Source organism: Thalassophryne amazonica, chromosome 7 (assembly GCF_902500255.1).
Source record: "Thalassophryne amazonica chromosome 7, fThaAma1.1, whole genome shotgun sequence".
Taxonomy (NCBI): Eukaryota; Metazoa; Chordata; class Actinopteri; order Batrachoidiformes; family Batrachoididae; genus Thalassophryne; species Thalassophryne amazonica.
This window is the reverse complement of record NC_047109.1, coordinates 87,014,748-87,030,701: the sequence shown is the minus strand read 5'-3', so window position 1 is coordinate 87,030,701 and position 15,954 is coordinate 87,014,748. Positions and strand designations below refer to the sequence as shown.

General features: G+C 42.1%; 1 protein-coding gene across 1 annotated transcript in view; it reads right to left on the bottom strand.

Moving 5' to 3' along the window:
* itga8 (integrin, alpha 8) overlaps window positions 1-15,954 on the bottom strand; it is a 169,115-nt gene that overhangs the window by 33,181 nt on the left and 119,980 nt on the right. Inside the window, exons 16-21 of the mRNA XM_034174930.1 lie at window positions 13,570-13,625; window positions 8,214-8,371; window positions 7,985-8,116; window positions 7,455-7,522; window positions 6,988-7,135; window positions 5,491-5,583 (exon numbers count right to left, since the gene is read on the bottom strand). Of these exons, the coding sequence (XP_034030821.1) occupies window positions 5,491-5,583; window positions 6,988-7,135; window positions 7,455-7,522; window positions 7,985-8,116; window positions 8,214-8,371; window positions 13,570-13,625 (655 nt within the window). The remainder of the gene's footprint in view (window positions 1-5,490; window positions 5,584-6,987; window positions 7,136-7,454; window positions 7,523-7,984; window positions 8,117-8,213; window positions 8,372-13,569; window positions 13,626-15,954) is intronic.

Here is a 15,954-nt window from a genome sequence, read left to right as displayed (position 1 = left end):
CTCTTACATTAACTATAGTTTCATGTTCTATTACTTTAGTTACAATAAACTGGTGGTCTGTCAGTAAAAGTCCTATTTTTGTGTTGCTCCATGGGTTTTCTGCTTAAACTGCTAATAGACGTACGTTGACACTGGCATCAACAGATGTCTAAGCTGTGGAAATCCAGCTGAACTGTAGACAGAGACACAAACATTCAGCTCTCTTCCCACTATGAACCTCATCTTCAGGGCTGACTCACAACATGTGGAGCATTTAGCTCACCATCACACTGTTAAACTGATCACTCTATTTTAATACAATAATTAAGTTAATGTAACTCAATCTTTGAAAAAAGTTATAGTCACTCTTTTCCATTAATTAAACTAACTCAAAATGAATTGTTGTCATAACAGCTCAGTTCCTTTAAGTGCATTTAAAGTTTTGGGGCATTTAAGTGTTGGTGATGTATTTCCAGTGCATTCACTTCACTCATTACCTCCACCAAGGAGGTTATGTTTTCGGTCATGTTTGTTTGTTTGTCTGTCAGCAGGATAACTCAAAACATTTTGAACGGATTTTAATGAAATTTTGTGGAGTGGTTGGAAATGACAAGAGGAACAAGTGATTAAATTTTAGTGGTGATCCGGATCACGATCCGGATCCAGGAATGTTTTTAAAGGATTCTTCACCATTGCGGGATAGGGGGAATTTTGACATTCTAGTTTCTAACTCCACAAAAACAAGGCAGAAAGGCTTGAAAAAAATTAGGGTGTAACATAGTTAAATGCTCTATCAAACAACAAAGTTTGGTGATGATCGGATCCGGATTCTGGATCTGGTGATCCAGAATATGCAAAAATATAGGGAAAATAGAAAATGTGTCAGTGTGAGGTGACAAATGAAGCTAGAGATGCACAACTAACACCAAATTATAGCTGAATCTGTACTGATTCAGTAAGGTGTCATCAGATTTGATGTAGCTTCAAATGTTATGGAGAAAGAAGAAAACCACCATTACCAAAAAATCATTTTTATACAATAATGTTTGAACTAATAAAGGCATAAAAGTGATTCCAAGTTCTAGTGGTATGTTTTCATGGTCAAGGATGTCAAATATAAAGGAAAGAAAAGTGTATGTATCATAGTTTTGGTTGTAACACTGAATTGTTGAATAGATCACTGTGCCAAGGAGGGAATCTCTTTAGGGTCAGTGACCCTATGGCCTTGTTTAGAGAAGTGTTTCATAAATGTTAAAAAATTCATATATTTGCAGTTTAGTTGAATAATAAATTGAATTTTGTCTCTTATTTGTTTTTGTCTATAAGCACATGCAATATCAATATCAGTGCTCAGATGACAGTAGCTTCTGGGAAAGGTGCAAGTTGCAATAAACTGTGATGCCAAGCGCTAAGGATACATGCTATCCAGTCACAGCAGATTAAACTTTTTTTTACTACTGACCAAACATCATTGTTAGACTTTCTAGGTTCAATGATTCCACGGCATGTAGATGTTATGGCGTCAGTGACCCCATGGCCTTGGCGGAGGTTTGCACTCTCTGAGTGCTTCTAGTTTTAATTGAGTTTATGTAACGGAGGCCAGCAGGTGTCGTTGTGCAGATGTAGTTAGTAAACCTCACTCCCAACAGCTCAAAAGAATTCTTTGGTCACAAGGACAGAGCCCTGGGTTTTAGCCTTCTGGTTAGAGAGTCTGACTTCCATGCCGGAGATTGCGAGTTTGCGTCCGAGGGGAGCGTCAACAAGCAAACCAAAGAATGCATCAAAAAAATGTAATGCAAATTTTTTTAGGCAGAAATTTATTTGCCACTTTTTTATTGAAAAACATAAACTAGATGTACATAAGTTTAATTAATTATAAACTGTTAAGTTACTAAAACTTTAACAATTACATTTTTAAAAATTATTTTATTTAAGTTGGCAAACTCAAATGGTTTAAGGCAATCTGTTTCCTCAAATGGTTTGAGTTCAACTAACTCATTGAGTTTTACAGTGCAGCTGTCCAACCACAGTGTGTGTGTGTGTGTGTGTGTGTGTGTGTGTGTGTGTGTGTGTGTGTGTGTGTGTGTGTGTGTGTGTGTGTGTGTGTGTGTGTGTGTGTGTGTGTGTGTGTGTGAGAGAGAGCTCTACTGCACATCAGGTCAAATACTTGGTCCTGTGTTGAAAATGACAACATGCATACCAGCAGTTAAGTTTTTTAAGGAGCATGTTAGAGAGACGAGAGGAGAAGAGGCAGGAAAGTTCTAAAGAGACTGGTGGATGTCGCTATCAGTGATGACAGTCTCACAGAGATGGCATGAAGAGGACAGACATTACAGAAAAAAAAGCTAGAAGTGGAAGTCAATGATAAGTCCATCTGCATCTTTTAAAATTTGAGTTTCAAGTCTAAAAATGTCACACACTATAAATTTGAATGCATGCTATTCAAAGTGTGTAACTTCATCATCAGAAAGGTTATGAAGTCAGTCTGAACTCATACTGGGCAACAACATGAACAGATGACACATGAAACATTTTTCAAGTAGATCTTTATAAATCCATCATCAACAACACCATTTAGCGCGTCACCAGCACCTTCTGTCCAAAGTGGTCAGATTACACATTCTTGACATCAGTTCTGATTTTTGGAGGATGGTTCACAGACAAGTGAACACATGTGAACAAGCAGATGTGTGAGAAAACTGTAATCCATGTGAGTCCGAACAACCAAAACAGCACATAATGAAAATCGAGCATGTACACTGGCATCTGTGTGCTCAGCTGTTTGCTGTGGAGGTCAAATGACCTTTTAGATGACAATGAGGATAAGAACAAAATGCTACACTGGAACCCAAAACTTCCTTTTGTGGTGTCACAACAGGAAGTTTTGGATTCCAATTTCACAATAAATCAGTAACAATAACAACACCGCTTAATCCTCTGGGGCCAACGCCGTTGTATACGATGGCTAACACCAAGTTTTACTAAATTATAAATAACGTTTTAATGATATGAGATAGAAACTTACTTTTTTCGTTGAAAAGTTAACTCCGTGGACTTTCAAGCCATCGTCCACCATCTTTGTACTCCACATAGAAGCTGTGTGATGACGTGCGCAATGTGAGTGTCCAATCGGAATTGGTTCACTGTCACATGCTTTTCCAAAATCCAATCGTAGGGCAGATTCACCTCACGTGACACACCAAAGATTGTTTTTAGCAGTGATGTGTTACTAGTTTATTATATTTTTCTGTGTTTTGAATAAATGTGTGTGGAAAATTATTTTCCGCTTTACTTTTTCCTTGCTTATTTCTGATTGTAAACCTTTATTACACTTATAAAATGCAACTACAGAATATATATTTTGAAAGTACAGGTTGTCCTGAAAAAAAAGAGACATAAAACTTGATTGTGGGATGCAGGGAGAGCTGTTAACAGCAATAATAAAACATTTATGCTAGGCGAGTGAACTGGGCATTTTAAATGCCCTCTGACCCCAGAGGGTCAACTAACATGAACCACAATAATAACATTTAAAACCTCAAATGTCCAAACTCCCATGGTGCATTGCAATGCTGTGTCCATTGTTTACTGGTTAGCTAAAATGGCTAATTTCTCCAAAAATATTTGTCTTATGAAGTTTCTGTTTTTACAGCATTTGTCTTTGACCCAAAATTCATAAGCACACCAAACGGCAAATGTCAGCTATTCAGGTTTTTGCGTGATCAAAGCCATACACATGCACGCACACTCATGCAATGATTTTATTGTGTTTTTATAGTTGTAGCCACCCCACTGAGTTTGTTCTGCTTAAGGTCTCCCTGCAATCAAAAAAATCTTTGGGGAGTTTTTCCTGATCACTGTCACCAATGGGTTTGCTCGTGTGGTGGGTAAGGTCTAAAGCTTACTTGCATATAGCACTTTAACATGTCATAAACTAAAATTAAATTAACTGACTTTACTCCACTATTTACAACTGAATGGATTACTTCAGCTATACATGAATGCATCTAGAGCATTTTTTAAAAACTAAATGTTCAGGAAAAGCTACCAAATTGTATTTCATGCCACAAAAGATCAAAGCTTAACAGAATCCAGAGAGATTAAAACATGGGATGGATGCAGGCAGAGTTACTATACTGAATTACTCCTACAGTCCAACAGCTGTGACATGAGGTACAGACAACTCCAGTGATCAGAACTATTTAGTTGCACAATATAACCCAGTCTGTATGTGGGAGGTATGTTCTGCACAAGCTCATAGATTCCTGAAGGTCCAGCGGGGCAAAGAGAGTTAAATATGGGAAACATCTGGACGACTGGGAGACACACACACACACACACACACACACACACACACACACACACACACACACACACACACACACACACACACACACACACACACACACACACACACACACACACACACACACACACACACAGGTTTGCATGCTTTGTCCCTTTCATGAGCTGTGTTAACCTCCCTTCCCCCATCGGTGTAACATGAACACATAATTGATTTATCAGGATTCCGTGTGTCACCTCCACAGCTCACACCTCGCCACTGCCCTTGACACCTTCAGCATTACCCCGAACGTGTTCACTTAGACACACACACAGACTCTTTCGGTGCATTCTTTGTGGCACACATACACCGTCGTGGTCGAATTTCATGTAGGAAAGGTCCACTCTTTACTTTACAAAGCCATGGCTTCCTGCATGTGTCAGCCGCCCACTGGCCAAATTGATTATTATGCTGTGTCGGCACAGATTTATGTGCACAAACATGTGCCACTGCACACAAAATATGTGAAGCACAGTCAAGGGAATTTTAATGAGCAGAGTAAGAGTCAGGGTGACCAGTTGCCTTTGCAAAACACCAGATTTAAAGAAGTGGGTTGCAAAAAAATCTGATGAACTGCTAGTTTTTAAAATCAGTATCCATGGATGCCCCAATGATCACAGCATCATATGCAAAGTCACAGTCTGTAAACTTTCCTTGCCAACAAAGGCATCTGGTACGCCGCTGGTTTCCACCCCCACCCAAGGGCCAGCACACATTCAGGAACTCACTCGGAAGAAGTTGCTCCACACAGCACTCACAGTACCCATGTAAAGGTTATGATATCCCGCAACTAGTTGGAAGACCAAGAATGGTCTGGATTTCAACTGAAACTCAAATGCTTTGTGAACATCAAGACAGGCTGCAAAGAAGTACTGTCGATATTGGCAGGTTGGATGGGGTTAAAAAACAGCGGTCATTGGAGCCAGTAATGGAACTGAGTGTTGTTATAGTTGTGATTACTCTGGCGTGTGCTACCTGTGTGCTTTTCTAATTTAAGTAATATTATAAGCTCATTTTTCACCTTTTTTTTCCTGCCTCAATAAATTGAATTAAACTGGCAGCTTTGATTTGTGACTTTTATTCATCATTTGTTTCACTTCTCATTTTCCATCAGTAAATTGTATCTCTGTCAAAAGTTCCCTTCAGAGTGGGAGGTTTTTACTCACCTCTGCTCCGGCTACCATCGGGTTTCCCAGGTCACACACCACCATCCTGGACTCGTTAATCATGGTGTACTCACAGTTTAACTGAGACAAAGACTAGACGAGATAGCGAACAAAGAATAAGAAATCAGAGAAGGGGAGAGGGGACAAGAAATGAGAATGGGATGAGAGGATGAAAGGAGCAGAAAAGATGGGAAAGGAGAAAACACATTGAGATGAGATGAGATGGGATGAGATGAGATGAGATGAGAGAAGCACAGAGGAGACAAGGAGGAGAGGGGAAGAAGATGAGATGATGGGAGGAGAGAAAAAAGACAAAAGATGGAGAAAAGTTTTAAAAAAGGAAAGTAGAGTTGATGAGAAAAAAGAGGAGAGAACAACAGATGAGAGGAGAGGATGAAAGGAGCAGAAAAGATGGGAAAGGAGAAAACACATTGAGATGAGATGAGATGATCAAAGAAGAGAAATCAGGAGAAAAAAGAATAGATGAGAGGTGGTGAGGAGAGAAGAACACAGGACAGAAGATAAGATGTGAGGAGGGGAAAAGAAAGAAGGAATAGAACACAGAAAACAAGAGTTAAAAAAGGGAAGAAACAGGGTGAGAGGAGAGGGGAAGAAGATGAGATGATGGAAGGAGAGAAAAAAGACAAAAGAGGGAGAAAAGTTTTAAATGAGGAAGGTAGAGATGATGAGAAAGAAGATGAGAGAACAACAGATGAGAGGAGAGGATGAAGATTATGAGAGGTAATGAGGAGAGAAGAAAAGAGAAGAGAAAAGAGAACAGTGGAGAAGAATTGGAGTGGAAAAGTGAACCAAGGACAAAAATGAGATTAAAGATGAGGACAAGAAAGAAAATTAAAAACAGAGGCGGCGAGGGCAAGAGAGTGAACACAAGATGAGAGGAGAGAAATAAAAGACGAGAGCAGAGGAGCAAAGTTATGAGAAAATCAAAAGGAAAAGACACAAAAAAGAGAAGAGCAGCATGTGAGTAATACAGAAAAATTAACAAGCAAAATGTCAAAGGAGGAAAGTAATGAAAAAAGGAGGCAAATACAATGGATGGGTGGAGGGAGGAAGTGATAGAATGATACGGAAAGAGAGAGGGGGGGAGGAGGATGGGGGAAGGCAGGAGAAAAGACTGATGAATGCTCTGACAGTGAGAACGCCATCAATCAAACACCCTCATTACACCATCATTAGTGCACACACACACACACACACACACACACACCAGTTGACCCTATCGGTTTCCGTAGTCACTAATGCCGCTTGTAAATCATAATGGAGGTCGTTGGGTCGGTGCTGGTAAATGGTACGCCACTGATAGCCTCTCCTTAATCACGCCACAAACACACAATGGCAACAACAGGATGTGATGTCACACATAAGAGCAGCCTCAAGAAGATCACTTCCTGGTTTCATCTGGTCACTTGGCCCATGCACCAGTCATTCATCCATTCTGTCCTTTTTCGTATTTTTAGTCCACGGCGGCACACTTACCTCCATCCTGCGTTCAACTCCGATATAATCAGCCTCTGCTGGTATCAGCGCGTGGAGCTCCGTCTCATACGCTCCCTCTCCATGGTTCACTGCACTGATGGTCAACAAGAGGAGATTATTGTTTCCGATCACCAGCTCTGAGTGATCCCTGTGATTTACGTAAGAAAACAAAAAGAAAAAACATCAGGAATATTTCAAAAATAAGAGGAACAAAAGTAATTTAAACCTGACAACAACTGGACCTCAATTACAGAAGAACTCAAATAAAATATGTTAAAATATGTATAAGGATCATTAAGATCAAGGTGTTGTGTTGGAATCTACCGATATCCCACAGCTGGAAACGCCATCGAAGGTAGACGACATTGTACATACATGTATGCCAAACATGCAGAATGTCTGTCACTGTTTGGAAGGCTGTAATGTGGAGCGTTTGCAGGTTGGGGTCATGTTTGTGCCAGTCTTACATGCTGGCAGAAAGCTGGAGGTCGGGGACACACACATTGTCTTCGCCACAGTCCACCAGAATGTAGGCCTGAGAGAAAGGACAAAGGATATATATTGTTATGTTACTAATGAAGTGATTTTCATGAAATTTAATAAAAAAGGGTGGACTGACATGAGGTCAACCACAGCTGCTTGTAATTTTCCGTAATCCATCCAGCATTCACTAAGCATCAAACAGGTGGCAGAGGCATCTATGAGATATTACATATGCATAACTTCAAAATTCAGCACAAACTAATCAGTTAATCCTCATTATGTGTTCTTTTAATGTGGTGAATTAAAAGATAAGATAGAGTTGATTGCTTTTGAGTTATTGATTACACAAACTGACTGGGATGGACTAACCCACCCACTTACTTCCTGTCCCAGTATACATATGTGACTGTGTTGGTGTGTGTAAGTCAAAGAACGACTGGTTATGGCCTTGGTCCAGCCATCACTTCCAGCTCCACCACCACACGGCACACGTAATGTTCAAACATATACTCACTTGTTCTTGGAGGAAGGTGCTGCTGTAATAGTTAAGAACAGGTGGGAGGTATTCTCCTTGCTGGGGAGGGGCCAAGCTGTAGTTGAGAGCCAGTGAGATTGGGGTTAATTTATCCCTAAACTCATCCTCTTCCTGGTGGAATAACAGAAAATGTCCAGTTAGCTTATGTTTAGTTTAAATATTGAGCTTAAAATAACACCATCAGAGAGACGTTGTGTGATTTGCTCACTCGTAGGTAAATGCTATAGTTCAGGCATGCACGTGGATGCTCATGCCCAAGTGTGAGACCTCCTGTGTCATGAGGCTGTTGGGTATGGAGGAAGAGAACTCGCCTGACTCCACCCCTGGTGCCTTTGAGCCAATCGAGCTGCAGCTCTGCTGTCAGGTCTAGAAGGAGACAGGTGAGACAGAAGGGAGAGGTTTGGAGACAATCAGCATTATTAAGCCAAGTCTGGAAGCATGTGTCGCGTTTCACCACATCCACAACACCATTGAACCGACCCACGTCCTGGATGGCAACCACCCAAGCAGACAACTGGTCCATGCCCACTTCTTGAAAGTATCTGTTGCAGCCAGGTGAAGCATAGGAGTCCTATTTGCCTTCTCCAGCCACAGGGTTCCTCAACACTCTGTATATGATCCCGCACATAGGTGCCTGAGCCAGTTTGCACCTCATTGTCACAAATGAGAGTCACTGAGGCACTTTTGATTGAGATATGATGCAAAATGTACACCAAATGGGCTTTTCAATATTAAATTCAAACGTCCACAAAACCCACAATCTGAATCAGATCTGGATCATATATCTGCAAAATATAGCGACGATTCATCCCATCCTGTCTACGGCTGATGCTGAGACCATGATTCATGCATTTGTCTCTTCTAGACTGGACTACTGCAATGTTCTATTTTCTGGATTATCGCAGTCCAGCATTAGGGATCTCCAATTGGTTCAAAATACTGCTAGCAGTCTTTTGACACGAAGCAGAAAGTTTGACCACATTACACCCATTTTGACATCTCTTCACTGGCTTCCTGTCGCTGTGAGATCAGATTTTAAGGTTCTGCTACTAGCCTACAAAATTGTTCATGGACTGGCACCTCCCTACTTAACTGACCTAATTAAACCCTACGTACCGGCCCGGGCTTTGCGTTTTCAAGGTGCAGGACTACTTTGTGTCCCTAGGGTGAATAAAAAGTCTGCGGGTCAGAACTTTCTCTTATCGTGCCCCTGTTCTGTGGAATGATCTTCCTCAATTCATCAGAGGGAGTTTTTCCTGACTGCTGTTGCCTGTGTGCTTGCTCTGGGGGTTGGTAAGGTTAGACCTTACTTGAGTAAAGCCCCTTGAGGCAACTCTGTTGTGATTTGGCGCTATATAAATGAAAATAAATTGAAAATGAAATTGATCAAACTTTGTCAGACAAGAGTGAGTGCCAGTCTGCACCTCAAATTCAAATATGAGCGTGAGAGGGGCACGTTTGATTAAGATATAATGTAAAATATACATTAATGGGGTTTTCAATGTTAAATTTAAATGGCCACAAAATCTGTAATCTGGATCAGATCTGGATCAAACTTTGTTAGTCGAAAAAGGATGCCATCCTACAGAACACTCTCAGATATGAAAGAAATTTGATCTTTTTTGACAGTGTTATGAATTTTTAAAATTTTTTTCAATGTTACAGATAGGGATTTTTCCAGTTTTCCAAGATTCTTCCTGACATTGAACTTTGACCTCTGGCCTTGAAAACTGAATCAGTTTTTGCCTATCAGGAAATGAATCTTCAGTAAAAATGTCATAATGGTATTGTTGTGTGGGCCGCCAGAAGAGGAGGTACTGCTGGCCCACCACCAGAGGGCGTCCTGCCTGAAGTGCGGGCTTCAGGCATGAGAGGGCGCCGCCGCCACGGACACAGCCGGGGGTGACAGCTGTCACTCATTATCTCCTGACAGCTGTCACTCATTCATGCTTCATCATCTCACTCCATAAAACCCGGACGTCATCTCCACCTCATCGCCGAGATATCGTCAAACCGTTCAGGTAGTATTCTCAGCCTTGAAAGTGAACTGTGTATCAGTCTGAACTCTGTTTTGCAGCCGTTTTCCTGAAGTGTTCCTTATCTGTGAGATCGGCGTTCGGTGTGACCAGCGACGGCATCGCTGCACACCTCTACCAGATAGGTGGGTAGACAGGAGCTGCACGAGTGTGTGTTAGAGGTGGAGGTGGAATTCCCACCATTGTTGCTACTGGGTGTGCACACACCCATATCTTATTGTCTCTGCTCCCTGCCAGCAGTACCAGATCCGACCTTCGAAGACGGTGGCCACCTGGGGACTCGGGACTTGGCGGCTCCAGTATTCCCCGGGTTCGGTGGCGGAGGAAATCGTGTGGTTCCGGTTCATCTCAGGACAGACGTCTTCTATCCTCGAGCCTGCCCACACGTCACCCTAGTGATTGACTGTAAAATTTCACATTCCTCTGTGTTGTGCTCATTCACAACAGTAAAGTGTTCATATTTGACTCTTTCATTGTCCGTTCATTTACGCCCCCTGTTGTGGGTCCGTGTCACTACACTTTCACAACAGGTATATGAAAAATTGTGGGCTCCATGCTGTTAACAAAGAAACAAACAGGAGTGAAAACATAAGCTCCTCCCAACTTCATTGGCAGAGGTTGCTTTCACCACACAGTCTGTCTCCTTCCTGTGCTTTTGAAAGCATATACAGTATGTAGAATTTAATGTCATCTAGTGGTGAGGTTGCAGCACCAGTTATGATTTTGTTTCCCTTCATGTTTTTGCTTCTTTGGTGAAGGGGATTCTTGCTCCCTTGCCTTCGCTTCTGATAAACAATATGTATGATCCTGCAAAAATTAGTGTTCTCAAATGTGTTAGCCTGAACTAGCAACCAATCAATCAATCAATTTTTTTATATAGCGCCAAATCACAACAAACAGTTGCCCCAAGGCGCTTTATATTGTAAGGTAAGGCCATACAATAATTATGTAAAACCCCAACGGTCAAAACGACCCCCTGTGAGCAAGCACTTGGCTACAGTGGGAAGGAAAAACTCCCTTTTAACAGGAAGAAACCTCCAGCAGAACCAGGCTCAGGGAGGGGCAGTCTTCTGCTGGGACTGGTTGGGGCTGAGGGAGAGAACCAGGAAAAAGACATGCTGTGGAGGGGAGCAGAGATCGATCACTAATGATTAAATGTAGAGTGGTGCATACAGAGCAAAAAGAGAAAGAAACAATGCATCATGGGAACCCCCCAGCAGTCTACGTCTATAGCAGCATAACTAAGGGATGGTTCAGGGTCACCTGATCCAGCCCTAACTATAAGCTTTAGCAAAAAGGAAAGTTTTAAGCCTAATCTTAAAAGTAGAGAGGGTGTCTGTCTCCCTGATCTGAATTGGGAGCTGGTTCCACAGGAGAGGAGCCTGAAAGCTGAAGGCTCTGCCTCCCATTCTACTCTTACAAACCCTAGGAACTACAAGTAAGCCTGCAGTCTGAGAGCGAAGCGCTCTATTGGGGTGATATGGTACTACGAGGTCCCTAAGATAAGATGGGACCTGATTATTCAAAACCTTATAAGTAAGAAGAAGAATTTTAAATTCTATTCTAGAATTAACAGGAAGCCAATGAAGAGAGGCCAATATGGGTGAGATATGCTCTCTCCTTCTAGTCCCCGTCAGTACTCTAGCTGCAGCATTTTGAATTAACTGAATGCTTTTTAGGGAACTTTTAGGACAACCTGATAATAATGAATTACAATAGTCCAGCCTAGAGGAAATAAATGCATGAATTAGTTTTTCAGCATCACTCTGAGACAAGACCTTTCTGATTTTAGAGATATTGCGTAAATGCAAAAAAGCAGTCCTACATATTTGTTTAATATGCGCTTTGAATGACATATCCTGATCAAAAATGACTCCAAGATTTCTCACAGTATTACTAGAGCTCAGGGTAATGCCATCCAGAGTAAGGATCTGGATGGCATTGTACCATCACCATCAACCAGCAGTGTACAGGGGAGTGACAACTGATTCTTCTTCTTTTTCCTTCAGTTTTCCAGCTGTGCTGCAAAATGTGAATGGCAGAGGAAGTTTGTACCTCACTGCATCATGGCAGCCTGCATGAGGGGGCCCGCTCTGAAGTAGGTATGAAGGGTTCATTTTAAGCTCATGAAAACGCACCAATTGGTTTGTTGTTAAAGGTAATTACACATGAATGAACAAATGGTTATGAAGCTGTTTCTGATAAAAAAGCAACAGTAGCGTGGGATCTGGTGAGGGCAGTCGCATCTCCTCCTCTCTCGTCTATCTCTGCTCCAACCTTCAAAGTCCTTACTTCACCGGACTGTGAATTCTTCAAACTATATTTGGATTAATGATGGAATTGATCAGCTGGTCTCTGAATGTTATTGACACCATTTTTTCAACAAGGAAATCAGGGCTGGGGGACCCTGCGTGCCCAGATGGAACCTACCCTACAGGCTATGTTCTCGACGCCTGGGAGAAGTGCCGCATTACGTGCTTGGTACCACTCTGTGGAGGACATCAAAGATTTATTTATATTTGGTTTTATAGTGGGAGGGCTGGTGCTTATTGGTTTATGTGCTGCCCTGACCTACTGGAGAATCGGCAAGACGGCTGCTACCAGAAACAAGTCCCCTCACCTGTCCGTCATGATTAATGAGTGGGCAAGGCAATACAGTCTCAGACTGCGTTAACCCTTCAACTCAGATGTAAGTTGGGAAAACATCTTGGAGCAAATGTATGCCTTGCAAAGGAAGATGTCAGAGACCAGGGAATACTCATAAATTGGATTTGGTCGGTCAGAGGAGCTGTAAATGGTGTTTCTCTGCTTAACCCTAAACATGGCAGGCTTATCAGCTTCCGAAGGTGAAAACGCCCCGCTGTTTTCCTCCAGAAGAATCTCTACGGCCTTGGTGAACTATTTGGCTGCCCCTCTTATCTTTCTGAAACTGATACAAACTCATCTCATCTGCGCACATGACGCACATACCCCCACCCCCACGTTGCCTCCACCCTGCCACTCCCCCCGAGCTCACGGCTGTGCAGGATACTGCTGCGGCTACCCCCTACTCACATTGCCTCAATTTGGATGACGGATTGTCTTAAAGTTTAGCGTATGTATGTTTAGCGTATCTATCTATCTATCTATCTATCTATCTATCTATCTATCTATCTATCTATCTAAATCCTACACACTGTAGCTTTAAGAAGTCTGTGTGTGTTCTGCAGAGCAGAAATAAAGCACATTACACCTGTCTGCCCTGTGTGTCTGCTGTGCCCGCCCTTTCTTTGTTCATCGCTCTGATGAGTGCAGCAGAACAGCAGAGAGAAAAAAACCCCCTGATGAGCTGTGGGACAAATCAGCTGTTACACACACACACACACACACACACACACACACACACACACACACACACACACACACACACACACACACACACACACACACACACACACACACACACACACACACACACACACACACACACACACACACACACTGTGCTGTTCCATCCCCTCCTCCTCCTCAATATGCACAGCTGCTTACCTACAGAGCTGGGGATGCCGACACCGCTCACCATCGCACACACATCCACCTTCAGACTAAACAGAGGAAAATGCAGAGAAGGAGACAACAAATAATTAAAATAATACGTGGCAAAAAAACACACCAGTATTCAGACAAAAACTACTTTCCCATTTCTGTTGAAATTCTCTTGCATTAATGCTGCAAAATGCACAAAATGTGACATTGTAGTACTGCACTGTTCCATATAAAGCAACACAAGCATTTCATCTGACGTCCTCATTATTCTGTTGATGTCTTGAGCATTCTGTGTTGTCCCGAAAATTGCTCAAATTGGATTTCAACCAGTTTGAGATCTGGCATTAAATGGTACATTGACTGCATTTCTGTAGTGCTTTTACACACAAGAGCACTTTACAATGATGCCTCACATTCACCCCAAACCACACACACACACACACACACACACGTCAGTGTGCTGCCATGCACGGTGCTTAACTGCACATTGGGTGTAATTTAGGAATTAAGAACCTTGTCCAAGGTATGGTAGTGATTTTCCAGTCTGATAGGGAATCTAACCACAAACGATATACATTATGTCAACAGAGGGCACTGAAAAAAAAAAAGGTCTGTTGGATTTATACATACTTGTACATGAATATGCCTGTATATTTTAGGGCACATTTTTAGAATGCTTATATTCATTTTTAAATCTCTTCACATTGTTGGCCCGCCTTTCCTCTCTGAGCTTCTGCATCCTGATCGACCGTGTCGGTTTCTCAGGTCAGCTGACCAGCTGCTCCTAGAAGTACTGAGATCCAGAAGAAAGCTTAGAGGGGACAGGACCTTCTCTATTGCTGCTCCGAAATTAAGGAACAGCTTGCCCTTGTATGTTAGAGAGGCCCCTTCACTGCCCATTTTTAAAGTTTGTTTAAAAACCTATTTGTTCTCCTTGGCTTTCAGTCCCAGCGAGACTTAATTTTAAATTGTATTTAATATTAAAGTAAGTCCCTTCGGCTGCTCCCTTGTTTGCACTTGGGGTCACCACAGCAAATCCAAGGTGGATCTGCATGTTGAATTGGCACAAGTTTTACGCTGCATGCCCTTCCTGACGCAACTTCACATTACGTGGAGAAATGTGGCAGGGATGGGATTTGAACCTGGAACCTTCTGAACTGAAACCAAGCGCATTAACCACTTGGCCACCACCCCTGCTTAAATTGTATTTAATATTAATTTATTTAAATGGATATTTTAATGGATGATTTAGTGTACAGCACTTTGTGTCAGCAGCAGTTGTGATGAAGTGCCTTATAAATAAAGTTGGTATGGTATTCATTTTCTATACATGCTTACTCCAATCAAGAAGGGGGAGGGGGATCCCAGCAGTCATAGGGCATGTGGCGGTATACACCCTGGACAGGGCGCAGGTCTATAACAGGGTCACATATAGATGGAAGAACACATTCACACACACATGCACACCTACAGCCAATTTAGAGTCACCACTTCACCTAATGTGTCTTTGGAAGCGGAAGGAAGACAGAGCACCCGGAAGGACTCCTATGCAAACATGGGGAGTGCATGCAAACTCCACATGGAAGGGACCAGGTGGGAAGCGATCCCATGACCTTCTTGCTGTGGATTTTGGATTTACATTCTTTAAATATGTACATCCATTGCACATGATCAGAATGAGGATGCTGGCATCGTCCACAATTAGTGTCAACCCGAGTTAGCGTGACAGCATCTCGTTATGCTCTCCACCGTAAGCAGTCAAATGCATCACGTCGAGGTAACAATGTAACTGTCGAATTTCTGCCATTACTGGGTCGATTGGTTTCTGCAAATGTAACCTGTTGCTTATGAGAAAATACATACAGTGAACAAGTGCCAACATTTAAATGGAAGATTTATCCATTTATAGTATTCAAGGTACATTTGTTTACAATCATGCACATTAAATGGTCAGGGCAGGATAACATCATGGACTGGTAAGCTGTGAATGTTTACAGTAAGGCCAACAATGTGGGTAAGAACATGCATTTAATGTTTTCAAATGCAGCTTTATCAAAGTCAAAGTTATCAGCTGACTATCAAACCATTATGCAACTGAACATTCTAATTCTAGAGCTTTTATAGATGTATCAAATGACTTGCACTCAATCGTAGATACAAATTTGACACCTTTGTTGATTGAATCTTTACACGGCTAGTTGACACCATTCTAACCAGTGCTCATAAGCAAGGCATTAATTCCTTCCTGTACTTTACAGGGCAGAGGCAAATCCCGCTAAGGACTGTATGATCCAATCCACTGGACACACAGACATGGGAGACTGGAAACATTTGTGAGTTTCCTCTATTTGTGTTTATTTACACGCTACTCATGTGTGCAGGCGTGTG